Here is a 13,798-nt window from a genome sequence, read left to right as displayed (position 1 = left end):
TCTGCTGTCCGTAATTACGCCTTGTAGACGCTTAAAACCGAGAAGACACTGAGAAATACTAGGGAGCTAAAGTCGAAAGTTGAACCGTTTTTTTAAGCGAATTGTAAACCGCTGATAAGTAAACTTTGACAGAAGAATAAGAAATACCACTTTCAAACAGAAAAAGCCAAATACCGCAATATTGTTGATTGAGTGATATTTAACGGAGATAACTGTTACAGCTGGCAGAAATCGGTAAATTTATTCATGCCACTTCCACAGGTTTTTCTAGAAGGTAGCGCAATATGATGAAATCGTAGTCTGTTGACTGTTTTATCAAGGCAATCTAGCGATGAAGCGCATGACAATTTAGCAGATCGATCAGTAGACTTTCCGGTACATTTAGCTGTAATGAATCTGCGTTTGGCACAAGGCTGGCAAAAAAGGTTTCATCTAAAACCGTCATTAAGAATCAGCAATGCTATTGTTAATACCAGATATATGCTTAATAGTAATAGAAAAATTAAGTTGAGCTGCGATAGCCACCATCCGACGCATTATTTCGAGGACAATTCTGCTACAAGATGTATAGTTTTCCCAGGCTTGAGAGGCGCCGAGATTATCGCAGTGAAAAATTACTTTTCGCCTGCACAACTTTGATTCCCATAGTGTTAGTGCAGCAAGTATGGGAATCATCTCAAGGCACTCTATTGATAGTTCTGCATCCAATATATAAGCTGGCCAGCGATACTGAAACCAAGCGCCATTAAAATATCCGGCACAACCGATAGTAGCTGATGCATCGGTGTACAGCTGGATTGTATCGCAACGAGTCCAATCTGGTTCGAGAAATTTAGCTGTACCATTCCACTTTGGAAGAAGTTCAAGCCACCAGTCGATATCCCCTTGAAAATCGTCGTCGAGACTGATCTTATTTTCAGTTAAATTTTTTACCACTGACAGTTGTGCAATAAGCCTCCTCGTAAACAGACGACCAACCGGCACACACTTCGATGCAAACATGAGAGATCCAATTAGACTTTGCAATTCTGTACGGTTGCACACACTTTTAAATTTCCAGGTATTAAGAAGAGCTATTATATCAGCTAGTTTCCCGTGCGGTAGACTGAGTGTCTGCGAAACAGAACCAAGCACAATGCCAAGACACTTAAGGCGAGGTAATTGTTTTGCCTTCATTTTCAGAGGAGTTACAATAGCTACAGTTTCCCAGGTAGAAAAAAATGCTCTTTAAAATGGATGTTTTTTCGAAAATCGAAGATCCAAATAAAAGCACAACTGTGTAAAAGATCAAAAGGTACCGTGGGTCTAAAACGACGCTCGGGTCCAGCAGTACGTTCGATTCACTTAACTGCCATCTCCTCTCAAACCGAACCGCAAACAACCGCACGCGGGCTGCGTGTCTGCGTTGCGCTGCTACCGCGCGCAGACTGCGATTTGATGAACGCTATATGCAGCCTGCAGGTAGCGTGGTGGTATGTTTACTTTCTGCGCCGATGCAGAGGACCATTTTCGAAAACAAAACCCATATTTACTAGAATTAAAGTTTGGACAGTTCTACGCGCCTTGTAATCCATTGCCGCAATGGAATTGGCTGTTCTTGGTACCGTTGGAAGACAAAATTATTTTACATACTGGGTTTTTTGGTTTTGGAGTCAATTCGAATTCCAACGCTCAGTGGTTTTCTCAGTTAGGGAATTAGTTTCATGTTTAAAATTTATATCTTTACTATTTTTACATAAGATTTTTCCAAATAAATCAATATGTAAAAAAATTATACGTTATATTTAGAAACAGCAAACTTGAAGTTGCCCCATTGGGTGCTTCAGCGTAGTTTTTGGGGCACATACAACTTAATATTTTATATCCCGTTTGCACTTTTAGGCTTCATTTTAAAACTTATATGTTAAAAAGTGCAATTTATAAGGTTTCTAATGAATCTTTGCACTTCGAGAACAGACCAACCAAAGGCGCACAACAAATTCTCAAAGTTGTCAATAAAATTGGCATGTTGTAAACAGTTACATCCCGTTAAGCGTTGTAGACGGGCCTTCAGTTTTTTTATCAGCTAATGGGACACCGAGAATTGCGCACAATTCAGGAAATTTATTCATAAGTGACATGCAGAGGAGATGATCAGCCGACGTTGCGATAAAAAAGTCGTCAACGTAATGTAGCATAAAAACATGCCCGTTTATATGTACGAATATCCAATGTACCGCATTCGATATTAGACAGAATAGAAATGGAGAGGAGGGAGAACCGAAAGGAAGTACGATATCGAAGTACAGTCTGTAGTACAACCCGTCGCACTGATAGCCTAATAAATGCCAGTCGGCAGGTCTTACCGGAACAAGTCGGAAAGCATGCTGCAAATCAAATAAATAAGCCATTAAAGCTCCTGTGCCCAGTTTAATAAGCATGCGAACGGCGTCATCTACACTGCAGAATGCTAGAGAGTAATCATCCTTGCTGATATAATCATTGACGCTTTCACCAGCTGGCCGGGACATGTCCATCAGTATACGAAATTTCCCATCCGGTTTTGGTCTTACGCCCAGCGAATTAACTAGAAGTACTGGAAATGGCGGGTTAGAGAAAGGACCTACTGTACTGAATGCGATAAAGATACTTCCGCATTAATCTGCGCCTGCAAGTGATCGGAATACATGCGTGCAGATGCGGCATTAGGCGTAGAAATGCTCCGAATTGGACCACGGTATCCGATATCAGCACCATAACGCAAAATACACAAAATATATGAAACATAATCCTGATCTGGGTGTTCACGAAGATAGTTTGCAAAAGCTTCAGCTTTCAACGGAGTAATGATATTACTGGGAACTGTTACTGGCTCTTGATTTGCACTGGAAGTCGCGGTGTTCACGTTGACCACAGCTGGTACATCGGTGTTGGCGACCATATCGGCAGAACAGACCGGCTGTGCAGTGACCTTTGTTCCAGAGGTGGCAGACTTCGTCAACTTTTGCTCCCCCGCTTCCAGCGGGGGACTGAGAAACGACTGCCCAACCCATGAAGAACGACGATTGCTGGTGTTACTATGCAACGTCGGACATTCAGGCCTGATGTGTCCGAATTCCCAGCAGTTGTAGCACTGAACCGTAGTATTTCTGCTTACACCGCCTGTGGGTTGACCAGCGTCATGCCCAAGTGGTTGCAGCAAGTACTCGGTATATGCATCATCGTTTCTGTGTGACCATTGCATGACATCGTTCGGATTTCGACAGACAGCTAACCGGAACTGCCTATCATACGCGAGCCACTGGTCGATAGTGATTCCTTTCAGTGCCGTTCCTTTTGTGTATTCACCGCTTTCATGCAGGCACATTGTACGTAGACGAATACTTGTACATCCCAACCTCGGAAGTGAACACAGATGCCGCTAACAAACCAGCATGAGTAAGCAGCGCAACAGTTACAACCGGTTTCTTCTCAGCCAACGTGCGGGTTTTTCTTAACATTTTTCCAGGTACCTACGTAGTACGAGTACTCTACATCCGACCAAGTCTTTTACTGCAGGTACGAAGTGTAGCCTGTACAATGATGTCTTTTACAGACATATATTTTAAAGATGCACACACGCGCGTGTGACAAGTTGTATTTCTCGTGCCTTTCTTAGAGTAGGGTAGAATATCTGACAGTGCCAACTTGGTGGCCACCGAAAGTCACCCAGACAATGGAAGGAACGCTGTCTAGGTGACATTTGGTGGCTACCGGTTTCAGGAAATGTTGGCGCCTGTTTAAATGCAAATACCTATCGGTATCCGGTCTGCGCAGTTAACGGACGTGCACGACATAAGAATTTTGTTTATGTAACCTTTTACGACCACACTTTTTAGCGCGCTATTGTAAACATACGGTACGAATATAACTACCTATATGCGTCACTGGACGATATTAATTTTATGATTAGCACATCTGCAGCTGCAGTCACTGGAAGGCAAAATGCAAGAAGAGTTCTCAATTGTTGACCTTTCTTGCATGGTAAAACTATGGGCACTCGAGCCCAACGAGCTCTCTCCAAGGTTAAAAAACTTCAAAAGCATTGTTTACCAAGTTTTTTCACTGAAAAAACGTACACACAATCATTAAATTTAAAGAGCTCGTGTTTATAGTATCGATATCTAAAACAGGAATAGGAAAATTTGAAAGAGAAACTATTAAAAGTTGTATCGCTGACATATATACGAGTATATGACAACTACACGCGGTGAATGCAGCTGTTGCCTGCTTTCTTGAATACAGGGTTTGACCAGTATCGTAAAGTTGTCACCGTGTTTTTGTACGTCGAATGCTATTTTACTGTAACGTGTAAAATAATGCAAAGTTTCCCAAGTTATGGTGACAATAAAACCACACAATCTGGCATTCTGGTAAAAACTGACATTTCATCAAGGTAAGAGCAATGTTTGACTACCAGTAAGCTATGAAGTAGTTTATCGTTCTGAAGTTTAATAGCCTGCCGGTGTTAACTGCGAATTACAAACATTTTTTGTTTTAAGAAAGGACAAAAAAGTTTATACAAAATGCTCAGTAGTCGCATGACTGTTTAAAACAACAGCATCTGTAGGTATACTTGACAGCCACGCTGGTGCGGGCGTGGTCAAGTCAACAAACTAGCGCAGAACAGCGATCGAACAGTGTCATGGGGTGTGCACGCCAAAAAGCATAAAAGCAGTTCACGGTAAAATGATGAATGTTATGAGAACCCAAGAAACGTTTTGAATCCGTCTTTTTGTCATGTTGTCGCGGCAAAGCGGTGCGGTTAGCGATTGGGTTTATTTTCTTAAAGCCTGGAGAAGCGATGGGAAGTCCTTCGGCTGCGGATTTTTTGCCATAAATATGACACCTCCAGGTCCGGATCCACCACCACCAATCCAGATGTCACCTTGCGCCAAGGCTATAAAAAAGAACATAAGGCATTATAACTTGTACATAACGGAAATTCCTAATATCCTGCAGAGAAGTACTAATAGATTTCCAGTAACTCCGCTGAGACAAATCAATTAGGCAGAGTAAAAATGATTTTGTTTATGCTAGTGATAAATTGTTACGTACACTAATTTAAGTGATGTACCATCGTTTAATGTTAACTACAGAAACACGTCAGTACACTTAATATGGAAGTAAGTAATGTGAGAGGTAAAAATAGATTACCTGACTGAGTCAAGGCGCAAATCACGAAGATTATTCCAAAAACAATGGCTAAAAGCTTCATTCTGAATTATTTAGCGGAACAGAGGAAATGAAGAAAGGTCACCAACACGTCTGCTAAAAATGTTTATTGAAGTAGCACGCGATCGATTAATAATCCGTTCAATGATATGCAATAACTTAGTCCGCAGAGTCAACCGGGCCTTTATACGGTTTACCTCCACAAATACCTTGCGGGCGAAATGTGATCATGACTACACAGAAAACATATTTCCACCACGCGCCGCTCCAGCAGAAGCGTTAATTATGCACATACAAGTGTGCCGCATAAGTTAAACGCGCCGGTAATCATTACTATGAAAAAAATCGAATAATTTGTTCATCAATGCGAGAAACGTGGTAGGTAAGGGTTTTGGCGGACGAACTAAATAAACGATAATTATACACATGCCGATTTGAACATAATACAGCGCATGGCAATCAAGTGAATACGGTTTCTTCAGTGAAGAAGTTACAGCACTTTTTGGCCATGGGTGAATGGAATTTATTGGCATGCAAAATTAGGCATTGGAAAGATTTTTTGAAGGAACTCCAAAGCAGCATAACTAAGTCGTTAATCATTTATACAGGTGCGCTACACCTTGATCACAAACGTGAAATCTACACACATGGTTGTTTATTCGATCGACGACTACAGAGTGCAATATTATTAATAGTGGCCTACTCAGCCATTTCTGGACATTTGCCAGCAAAGCAGAGTCTTCAACGTTAAATTTCCGCTTAACAATACAAATACGTTAATCTTCCAATTTCCGTTTTATAGTACAAACACGAACAGCTTTTTCCATCTTCCCGCTTCGCTAAAATCGAATTGTACTGCAGCATTATATAAAAAATGATGCAGCGATATTTTAATTTTATGATTGTCAGTAAAATGCTAATTTTAAATTAAATGAAGTCTATGCATATATAAAGAAAAACATCAAAACCGGTTTTTGTTACGGAACTAAGTAGAACTATATTGGAAACGTTTTTTTAGAATCATAATTATAGACTAACTTAAGGTCTAGAATAGAAAAAGCGCTAATTCTAATCATGTAATAATTCTAATAGTAATGGCGACAAATATAATAAATGAAAATTAAGCTTTGATGTAGTTACCCATTTTCAGAATATGTAACTTTGCAATAAAATTTCAAAACGTCCTTTGGCACAACGCAAAATGGGTAGTAACCTCGATAACAGCAGAATCATGATGTTTGAGCAGCTGTATGGCAACCGGAAGTGGAGCGAAGCTGCGACTGCAACGTGAAACCTTCGTATCGAATGGCCGATTACCAGCGATCTGTACAACAATGCCGTTTATAGACTATTATAAAAATACAGGCTGAATCCGTAGGTTGTAATCCAATATCTAGTTCAGAATTATGGAAATCTACTGCTTTTCCATTTGAAGGAACTCGCAGTAATTATTACTTGTAGTTGTAGGTCCACACAGTTTTCTCCTCTATGGAAGACCTTATAACTGAAATGAATCGCAGTGGACAATACCGTTTGTGTCAGTTGTTACATCTACGAATCTGCACTGACCAATATGGAGATTACTCATACTACGATCATGCCCATGAAAAGGCCAACCACCGGGATGATCGTTACATAACGGTTAGTGTATCCGATAATCCGCCATGGAATTTCGAAAGTCCCCCTAATTCTGGATGCTTTTGCGGAGTGTCCATTAGCATTCTGTCCATTATTTCCAAGGAGTTGAATTATCGGTATGTATCGAACAGCAAAATCGTGCATGATACGAATATAAATACAAGTATAATTTTCTGTGATTTTCATCCACTACAGTCTACACTCTACAAATACTGTGGCCGTAAGTCTCTATACGTTACGGCCCGTAACCAATTCATAGAGACTTCATAAAATTGATCAAGACACTCTATTGTTCATGATGCACAAACTTTACTTGCGAGTTACTGCTTAAAATTCTCGAACCATTGCAAATTAAAAAAATCGAAGGCTTTCACCTAACACTGTGTTGGAAATATAATTATCTGTGGGTTCAATTAGATATTGAGTAAAATCAGCCATAAGTACTTTGTACAATTACGGTATTATTTGTATTTCCAAAAATCACATTGTTGTATACTGTATAATAACTTTAGTAACCTTTATGCAAGAAAAAAGATTTCTTAAAATTTCGTGCAGATTCCAGCTGATTTTTGCCAAGTCACCGCTAAACAAGTTTAGGACATCGGACAACGTGTCGTACGATGGCTCGCCGGCCGACGTATTATTAGGCAACGTCATGATGAGCGCGTGTCCGCTGGCCGCCAATCCGGCACGTGTCCGCGATTTCGAACTGATTGCCGGATACATCACACGTGATTACTACATTTCCGTGCACAACCGGTCTTTCCTCGATGCTACCATGACGTCGCAACCCATCTTGACGACGTTGGTGTGGAATTCGCTACAGGAACTCTGGCCGGGAATGCTGGTGGCTGCATTCGGATTGGGATGCGTGACACTGGTGACAAACCACATAACAAAGCGGTTAATCAATAGGCGCTACCATAAACCCGTCAGCGGTGGAACTGTGATATCTGTTCAGGGTGACAGCGCATTAAACAGCGAATCGATGTGGGATCGGTTTGTATTTATGGGACAGGATGCCTTACAAGTTGGCTTCAAGATCGCGGCTAGTATTTTCAAGCAGTGTAAGAGCGCAATCTGATAAAGTTGTTTGATAAATATATAAATATACAAAAGCATTACAATAAAGTGAATAAACCGCAGTATAAAGTGAATAAACCGCAGAAGGCTTTTGCTATCTAATGTTGTCATTTTAACTTGAAAAGTTAGCGTTAAATCACGAGAATAGTATTACAGTTTCATAATTAATGTTTGCAGTAAGGCGTGGCATGTGTAATTGTGTATCATATTTCACCATAATCGCTGAGATAGTCAGGGCGTCTGATGTAGGTGAACGTTACCGACCTGGGCGTTTCCACGGAACAAATCTCGCCGGATTAATTTTGCTAATGTATTCGCTGGTAACTTCCAGTATAATGGATGCCCGGTTAAGTTCTAGTTTGACGGCATCACCATTTGTACCACCATTTCAAAGTGTGTCGGAATTCGTCACTTCCAATTTCGTGCCACTACTCCAAGCGGGAACGATACAACTTGCTTTAATGGTCCGCATTTGCTGTAATTATTACATGTTACGATAATAATTATAATAAGAACACATCTCTGTAGATGAAACTGATAATAAACCATAAAACCGTGATAAATTAAAACCAATAAAACTTCTTATTTGCAACTGTTACGCAGATAAAGTAAATAAAGTACGCAGACTAGGGCGCGACCGTTATATAATTTTCTACTCTCATAGATACATTCTAACAAAGCCCTATTGAAAATAAATGTACACAGCGAATAATTTGTTTGATTTCAGAACAGCAGTGGTTTACGCGAAGTGCTCCCGAAAGTGATGATCTATGACTCGGGAAGCTCTGTGGACAAGTTTGTAGACTATGCGACAACGCTATCGCAGACCAGCAATATTGCCTTGATTGCCACGGAAGAGACGGCGGTGTTCCTCAAAGGAGGATTCATCCCGGTTACACCAACAAACCTTTTTGGTTTTATTGCCATTTTCCAGCTGCCACACCAATCGCCCTTTGCGCGGAATATTACTGAACTGTACGCGCTGCCGTTTGCATGTATAACCATTTTCGTTAACATGTCTGATTTATTAGCAAAGATGCATCATGCACTGCAGTTTACTGTATATCTAGAATGGACCGTCTAGCCAAAACTGGGATTCTACAACATTTCATCGATCTTCACAAAACCATTGGCTACGCGGCGCACCGAGAACCTATGAAATTCCAACTGCCACCAGTCAATAAAGATAACAATAACACTCCCATTCGGATCTTAGTTTTAAAATCTACTCTTAATCTAATCTTGTCGATGTTTGCCGTCAGTGGCCTTTTTCTCCTCGGCGAACTGTTTGTAAAAAGTCGAGATGTTTGTTCAACCGAGAAATAAAACGTTACCCGGCCAGTCATTGCGTTTTCCCGGGGGTGAAAAGGGCACTTCCATTACAAACAGGTAAACGCACGTAACGGGAAGATCAACATTCCATTAGCATGCTGATCACTCAATTACAGATTTCGGTTTACGCCGCATAAACCGTCCATTAATCAATTAGACCAACGGAAACGCGCACAGTATCCGCCACTTGAATGCCCTACATCCAATTTGTCCATCCCTTCTTCAGGCTTAATTCGATTAGCGTCCCAATCAACATGCAGCCTACCCACTTACGCTTCCCGTGTGTCATACATTCCTGCCTATATAACACGCGACGCTGCGATTGGTCGACGCAGACAGCCAAACTGCCATTGGTCAGTTTGGACGCCGTGTGGCGGCGGTAAATGGGCGCATTTAAAGACACGACGGGCCGCTGATTAAACCTCATTTAGCCGCTTGTCAGAAACGGATTAGACTCTCATTGGCACCTTGGTGTATTTCGGCGGGGTGGATAATGAGCAGAGAAAATTATTTAGCAGCTAACTGGCTAAACTGGATTTCTGCAAAAGTGTTCGTAGTTAATTTCGCTAAATAAGCTCATCAATGGATCGCCGAAATTTGACAGCCGTGCCGCAGCTGGCAGAGGGTTAGTAAATAATTGCAATTAATTTACTACTACATTATTACACTACACTGGTGTCCATTATTTTACTCGTTTTGAAAAGCATTCTTCAGTCTATATGAGTCACAACTATTGAAAACTGTCCCAGCAAGTTTCATATGTTGGCGGTGACCTTTACAGAATCCATTCAGCGATCGGTTATCCATGGCATTAAGACCGAGGAGCCAATGCATCCAAAGACTACGTCCAGCCGGGATTTGAGCGACTCCAGTTTGTCGCAGGCGTGTGAGCTAACCACTTCCACCGATAAGGTCATCAAACAGAAACGCCATCGAACCCGGTTTACCCCACCACAGCTGCATGAACTGGAGCGATGTTTCGCCAAAACTCATTATCCAGATATTTTTGTTCGTAAGTGGCATATGAACCGATTTTTGTGGAATAATAGTGAACTGATGCAGCGGTGTTTAAGAAGCGTTATGATTGGGGTCTACGGTGTTTGAATTCCAAAAACGTAGTTACAGAAATTTTTGTGAAATGGGTTCTAACCATAAAACCGAAGAAGCGGGTTCGCTAGAGGCGGCGGTCTATTATTTTTCTGGCTGTCGTACTGAGTAGACCCCTAGTATCTGTTATTTTGCACCGGCCATGCATATGCGGACACTTTATTTCTTTCCTGTTTTGCAGTCGTACAGCTGTTGCAAACAGGAGTATTCAGGGAAAATCTAACTAAGGTTCAAATGTCGTGGATGAGAACTAACCGTACCGCTTAAAGTTTTATTCGGCAAAAATGTTTTCCGGCAAAACTTATTTAAAAGTTCTTTTTGCAACATCTTGCCTCTGGCACCAGGTTTTACAGGCAGATTGACGTTAATTGGCCAGCTTCCTTCTTCCGATACTGTATCTAAATTGTTCTAAACAGAGCAGTATCTGACATGTTTTTGCACCATCTAACACCCGCTTCTGAAAGCAGGCTGTCATGTCTAATTAGGGAACTGCGTCCTCTTCCGATACCGTATCGAAACAGATCACAGTGATCAGTTTCTGACATGTTTTTGCAGGTGAGGAGATTGCGATGCGTATCGGCCTAACGGAATCCCGTGTGCAGGTAAAAAGCGTTGTGTAAACATCCACCACAAAATTGTTCTTAAGCCAGTCGCGAAGAATGCCAAGAATCCTGATGAACCTATCATAAAAATTGATGCCCATATCTTGTTTGTGTCTGGCCGGACTGCAATTACCGCGTAGTGCGTTGTTGACATAGCGGCTGTGCGCTGTGGCCATTGTCGCGACTAGCCGCTGGCCACGTGTTTACTGAGGGGCGCGCGGCGCGCATGGACAGTGGACAGATTAAGCTGCTGCTCCAGCACAGTGTGACAGTTAATGGCGTAATGGCGCAGTGCCGGCTTTTATCTTGGCGGTATGTCCAATTAGCAGGCATTAACACCCGCGCGCTTACACTGACGCGACAAATGTGCGCTTGTAAATCGCTTGACCACCCGCCATCCCGGATGCGGGCGGCGCTGGCCGGTGGTGTTGATTGGCTATAAATCAATTCGCTGCGGCATCGTCTGTTGATTATACCTACTCGTATAGTTTAATTAACTCTGGTATTCTACTATAAAATGCATTTTTCACCGACTGCAAAATCCTTTTGAAGATATTCATCTTGTTTTAAAGTACTCACTCGGAACTGAGGTTTCACAGAATACCTTTAATCTAATTATGCCTTTTTACCTTCAACAAACGCACCAATAATACTTTTTTAAACAAGTTAATGAATCAAATCTTATGATAAAATGCGCAGGGAATTGCCTAGAAAAATAACAACCGAAAATACTTATCAACCCTGCGTTAATTTGCGTATGATTATCACAAGAACTTCTGATGTTTTGCTTGTCGCGTAAATCAACATGAAAATAGATGTACACGTGTAGATGAAAAGATAGGGTGCTCTCCATGCGATGTTAGAGTAGGGGCAATTTGTTCCACCTGCATTTCGGTCAGTATTCTGGTCAAAGGCCATTAAGGCCTCTTTTCTTCCACTCGGCCGTCACTCGGCTGTTACGCTAAGGGCAAACAAATTTCGTCCATATTGTACCATTTGTGCGTAATCAAGTGGCTCGGACTTAAAGTGGCCTTTCCCGCACGCGTCACTGCCCTAACACGCGACCATTATTGGATTAGGATGCACTTCAAACGGCTACTGACAAAGGGCACTGTTTGTACATTTTGACTGCGGTAATTTACTTATCACACCTAAGTGAAAGTTTTCCGACTCACAAATAAACTTATGCAGGAATTCGTTTGCTTGGTTAAAAGGTCGAATACGCACCGCCGTTTACTGAAAATCCTAAATTATTTACTTGCTACTGTGTTAGACCGCAACAATTTGTGGCGTAAAACGGTAAGTAAAAAATGACCCTGTAGAGAAAAACATGCAGATTATAAACCAAGAATTCTGTCAAGGGCTAATCACACATACATACATACTCGTATATCACGAAATCATTATCAAAGTTAAGTGACCTTTTACACTACGAATGTTAATACAACATATGGAGCTTATAAGCAAATGCAGAATTTGTATATTACGTAAATCCCGCATATCACGCCTGTGGGTGTTGCAGGTGTGGTTCCAGAATCGTCGAGCTAAGTGGAAGAAACGCAAGAAGGCCATTAGTCTGCTGCGTCCACCCGGCGCTCTGTTGCCCTCGCATCCAGGTCTGCCGGGATTCGGTGCCACCGCGGTGGAGTGCTTCGCCAATAACACCATGGCAGCGGCGACATTCGGCGTTAATGTGGCAGCTGCGGCCGCCGCCGCGGGGAACGCCGGACAAAATATGCCGGATGGACGTGCGTGCACTTGGCCGGGAGCAGCAGCATTTGCGCCAATGAGCGGTGCTCCCAATGCCGCCAGCAAATATTCCAGTAACCTTCCGGTGAATAACGCAGGTAAATTTGCCGACTTCTTTATTCTGCACATTTCTTTTTCAACAGTGTAAATTTCGCAATAATAGTCGTTTTTTGGAATCGTAGTTTAGTAATTATGCATCAGAATAGCTGTCCAGGAAGCATTTACGAAATATACTGATAAAAACCGAAACAGTTTATATTGAGCATTAGTAGGTTATTTTCGTTTTGAGACTTTCATTTAGAACAGCTGAATTATTACGTTAGTTAATAAAGAATTAAACACAAATACACGGCCAGCAACAAAATATATTTTCGGCATACTTGTATATAGTCCCCGTCATATACTCCACAGAATACGGATGGGTGAGTTCGCCGGTAGTGACAGGTGTGCCGCATCAAATCCCGGACAACAACAACAGCCAACTGTTTTCCTCAGCGGGCAATCCCTATGCGAATTACTCAACGTGCCCGCCTACCCTGGTGGGCACCCAGTCCGGATACTCCCTGGCCGGAAACGCCCTGCCGGACATCCTAATGAATCCCTTCCCGGAAGCCCATGGCGACGGTTGGCGCAACGTTAACTCCACAATCTCCAGTTTCCGACGGAAGGCACTGGAGCATGCCGTGCAGGGCATGAACAGTATGCGTTGACACTTGGTAAAAGGATAAACAAGAATTCTCCGCAGGAACCCTCTTCGATTGTATAGCTTGTTGAACTTTTAACACATTCCATTCCTTTTCTCCAATAACCTTTGCGAACGGCGCGATAAATTTGTGCTGTCATAGTGACCCCGTTGATTGTAAATACTCATTGCAGTGCAAAATATCGTAACACTACCGTTCATATAATGGTAGATGTTTCCTTTTGGTTTGGTCGATCTTGGTGCATTTTTGTACCGTAAATTTTTATTTTTTCTGCCTATGTAAATTTTCATTCAGGATTTCTTATACTGCAGGACAATTATTCTTTGTCTACCGCTGTAGCTTTTACTTTGGCTTGTGTTGTACAGTCTAAAATATAATAATGTGTTGGGA

At 41.9% G+C, this 13,798-nt stretch overlaps 2 protein-coding genes and 1 long non-coding RNA gene across 7 annotated transcripts; 2 read left to right on the top strand and 1 right to left on the bottom strand.

Annotated features, from left to right (window-relative positions):
* Positions 1-4,453: 4,453 nt before the first annotated feature.
* Positions 4,454-5,825, bottom strand: LOC129599003 (uncharacterized). The gene is made up of 2 exons (XR_008691854.1): positions 5,176-5,825; positions 4,454-4,918 (listed from the first exon to the last, which is right to left on the bottom strand). It is a non-coding gene; the product is annotated as an uncharacterized LOC129599003 (long non-coding RNA).
* Positions 5,826-6,463: 638 nt separating this feature from the next.
* Positions 6,464-9,245, top strand: LOC129580781 (uncharacterized). 5 transcript variants are annotated; one of them, XM_055471458.1, is made up of 6 exons: positions 6,465-6,567; positions 6,655-6,947; positions 7,387-7,898; positions 8,164-8,378; positions 8,642-8,889; positions 8,985-9,245. In XM_055471458.1, exons 2-6 carry the CDS (start codon positions 6,682-6,684, stop codon positions 9,238-9,240), a joined length of 1,497 nt encoding a protein of 498 aa, XP_055327433.1. In that variant the 5' UTR covers positions 6,465-6,567; positions 6,655-6,681; the 3' UTR covers positions 9,241-9,245. The 5 variants fall into 5 exon arrangements, with proteins under 5 accessions (XP_055327426.1, XP_055327456.1, XP_055327448.1 ...); XM_055471463.1 differs by having other exon boundaries at positions 6,476-6,567; positions 6,661-6,947; XM_055471451.1 differs by having other exon boundaries at positions 6,464-6,947.
* A 450-nt stretch (positions 9,246-9,695) lies between these two features.
* On the top strand, positions 9,696-13,796 carry LOC129597149 (homeobox protein orthopedia-like). Its single transcript, XM_055498349.1, has 5 exons — positions 9,696-9,871; positions 10,028-10,258; positions 10,909-10,955; positions 12,478-12,802; positions 13,116-13,796. Exons 1-5 carry the CDS (start codon positions 9,829-9,831, stop codon positions 13,412-13,414), a joined length of 945 nt encoding a protein of 314 aa, XP_055354324.1. The 5' UTR covers positions 9,696-9,828; the 3' UTR covers positions 13,415-13,796.
* Positions 13,797-13,798: the final 2 nt, after the last annotated feature.

This window comes from Paramacrobiotus metropolitanus, unplaced genomic scaffold, assembly GCF_019649055.1.
Source record: "Paramacrobiotus metropolitanus isolate TYO unplaced genomic scaffold, Prichtersi_v1.0 Parri_scaffold0000001, whole genome shotgun sequence".
In the NCBI taxonomy this organism is placed as follows: domain Eukaryota; kingdom Metazoa; phylum Tardigrada; class Eutardigrada; order Parachela; family Macrobiotidae; genus Paramacrobiotus; species Paramacrobiotus metropolitanus.
The sequence above is the reverse complement of the archived record's forward strand: the minus strand, read 5'-3'. Positions and strand labels throughout refer to the sequence as shown.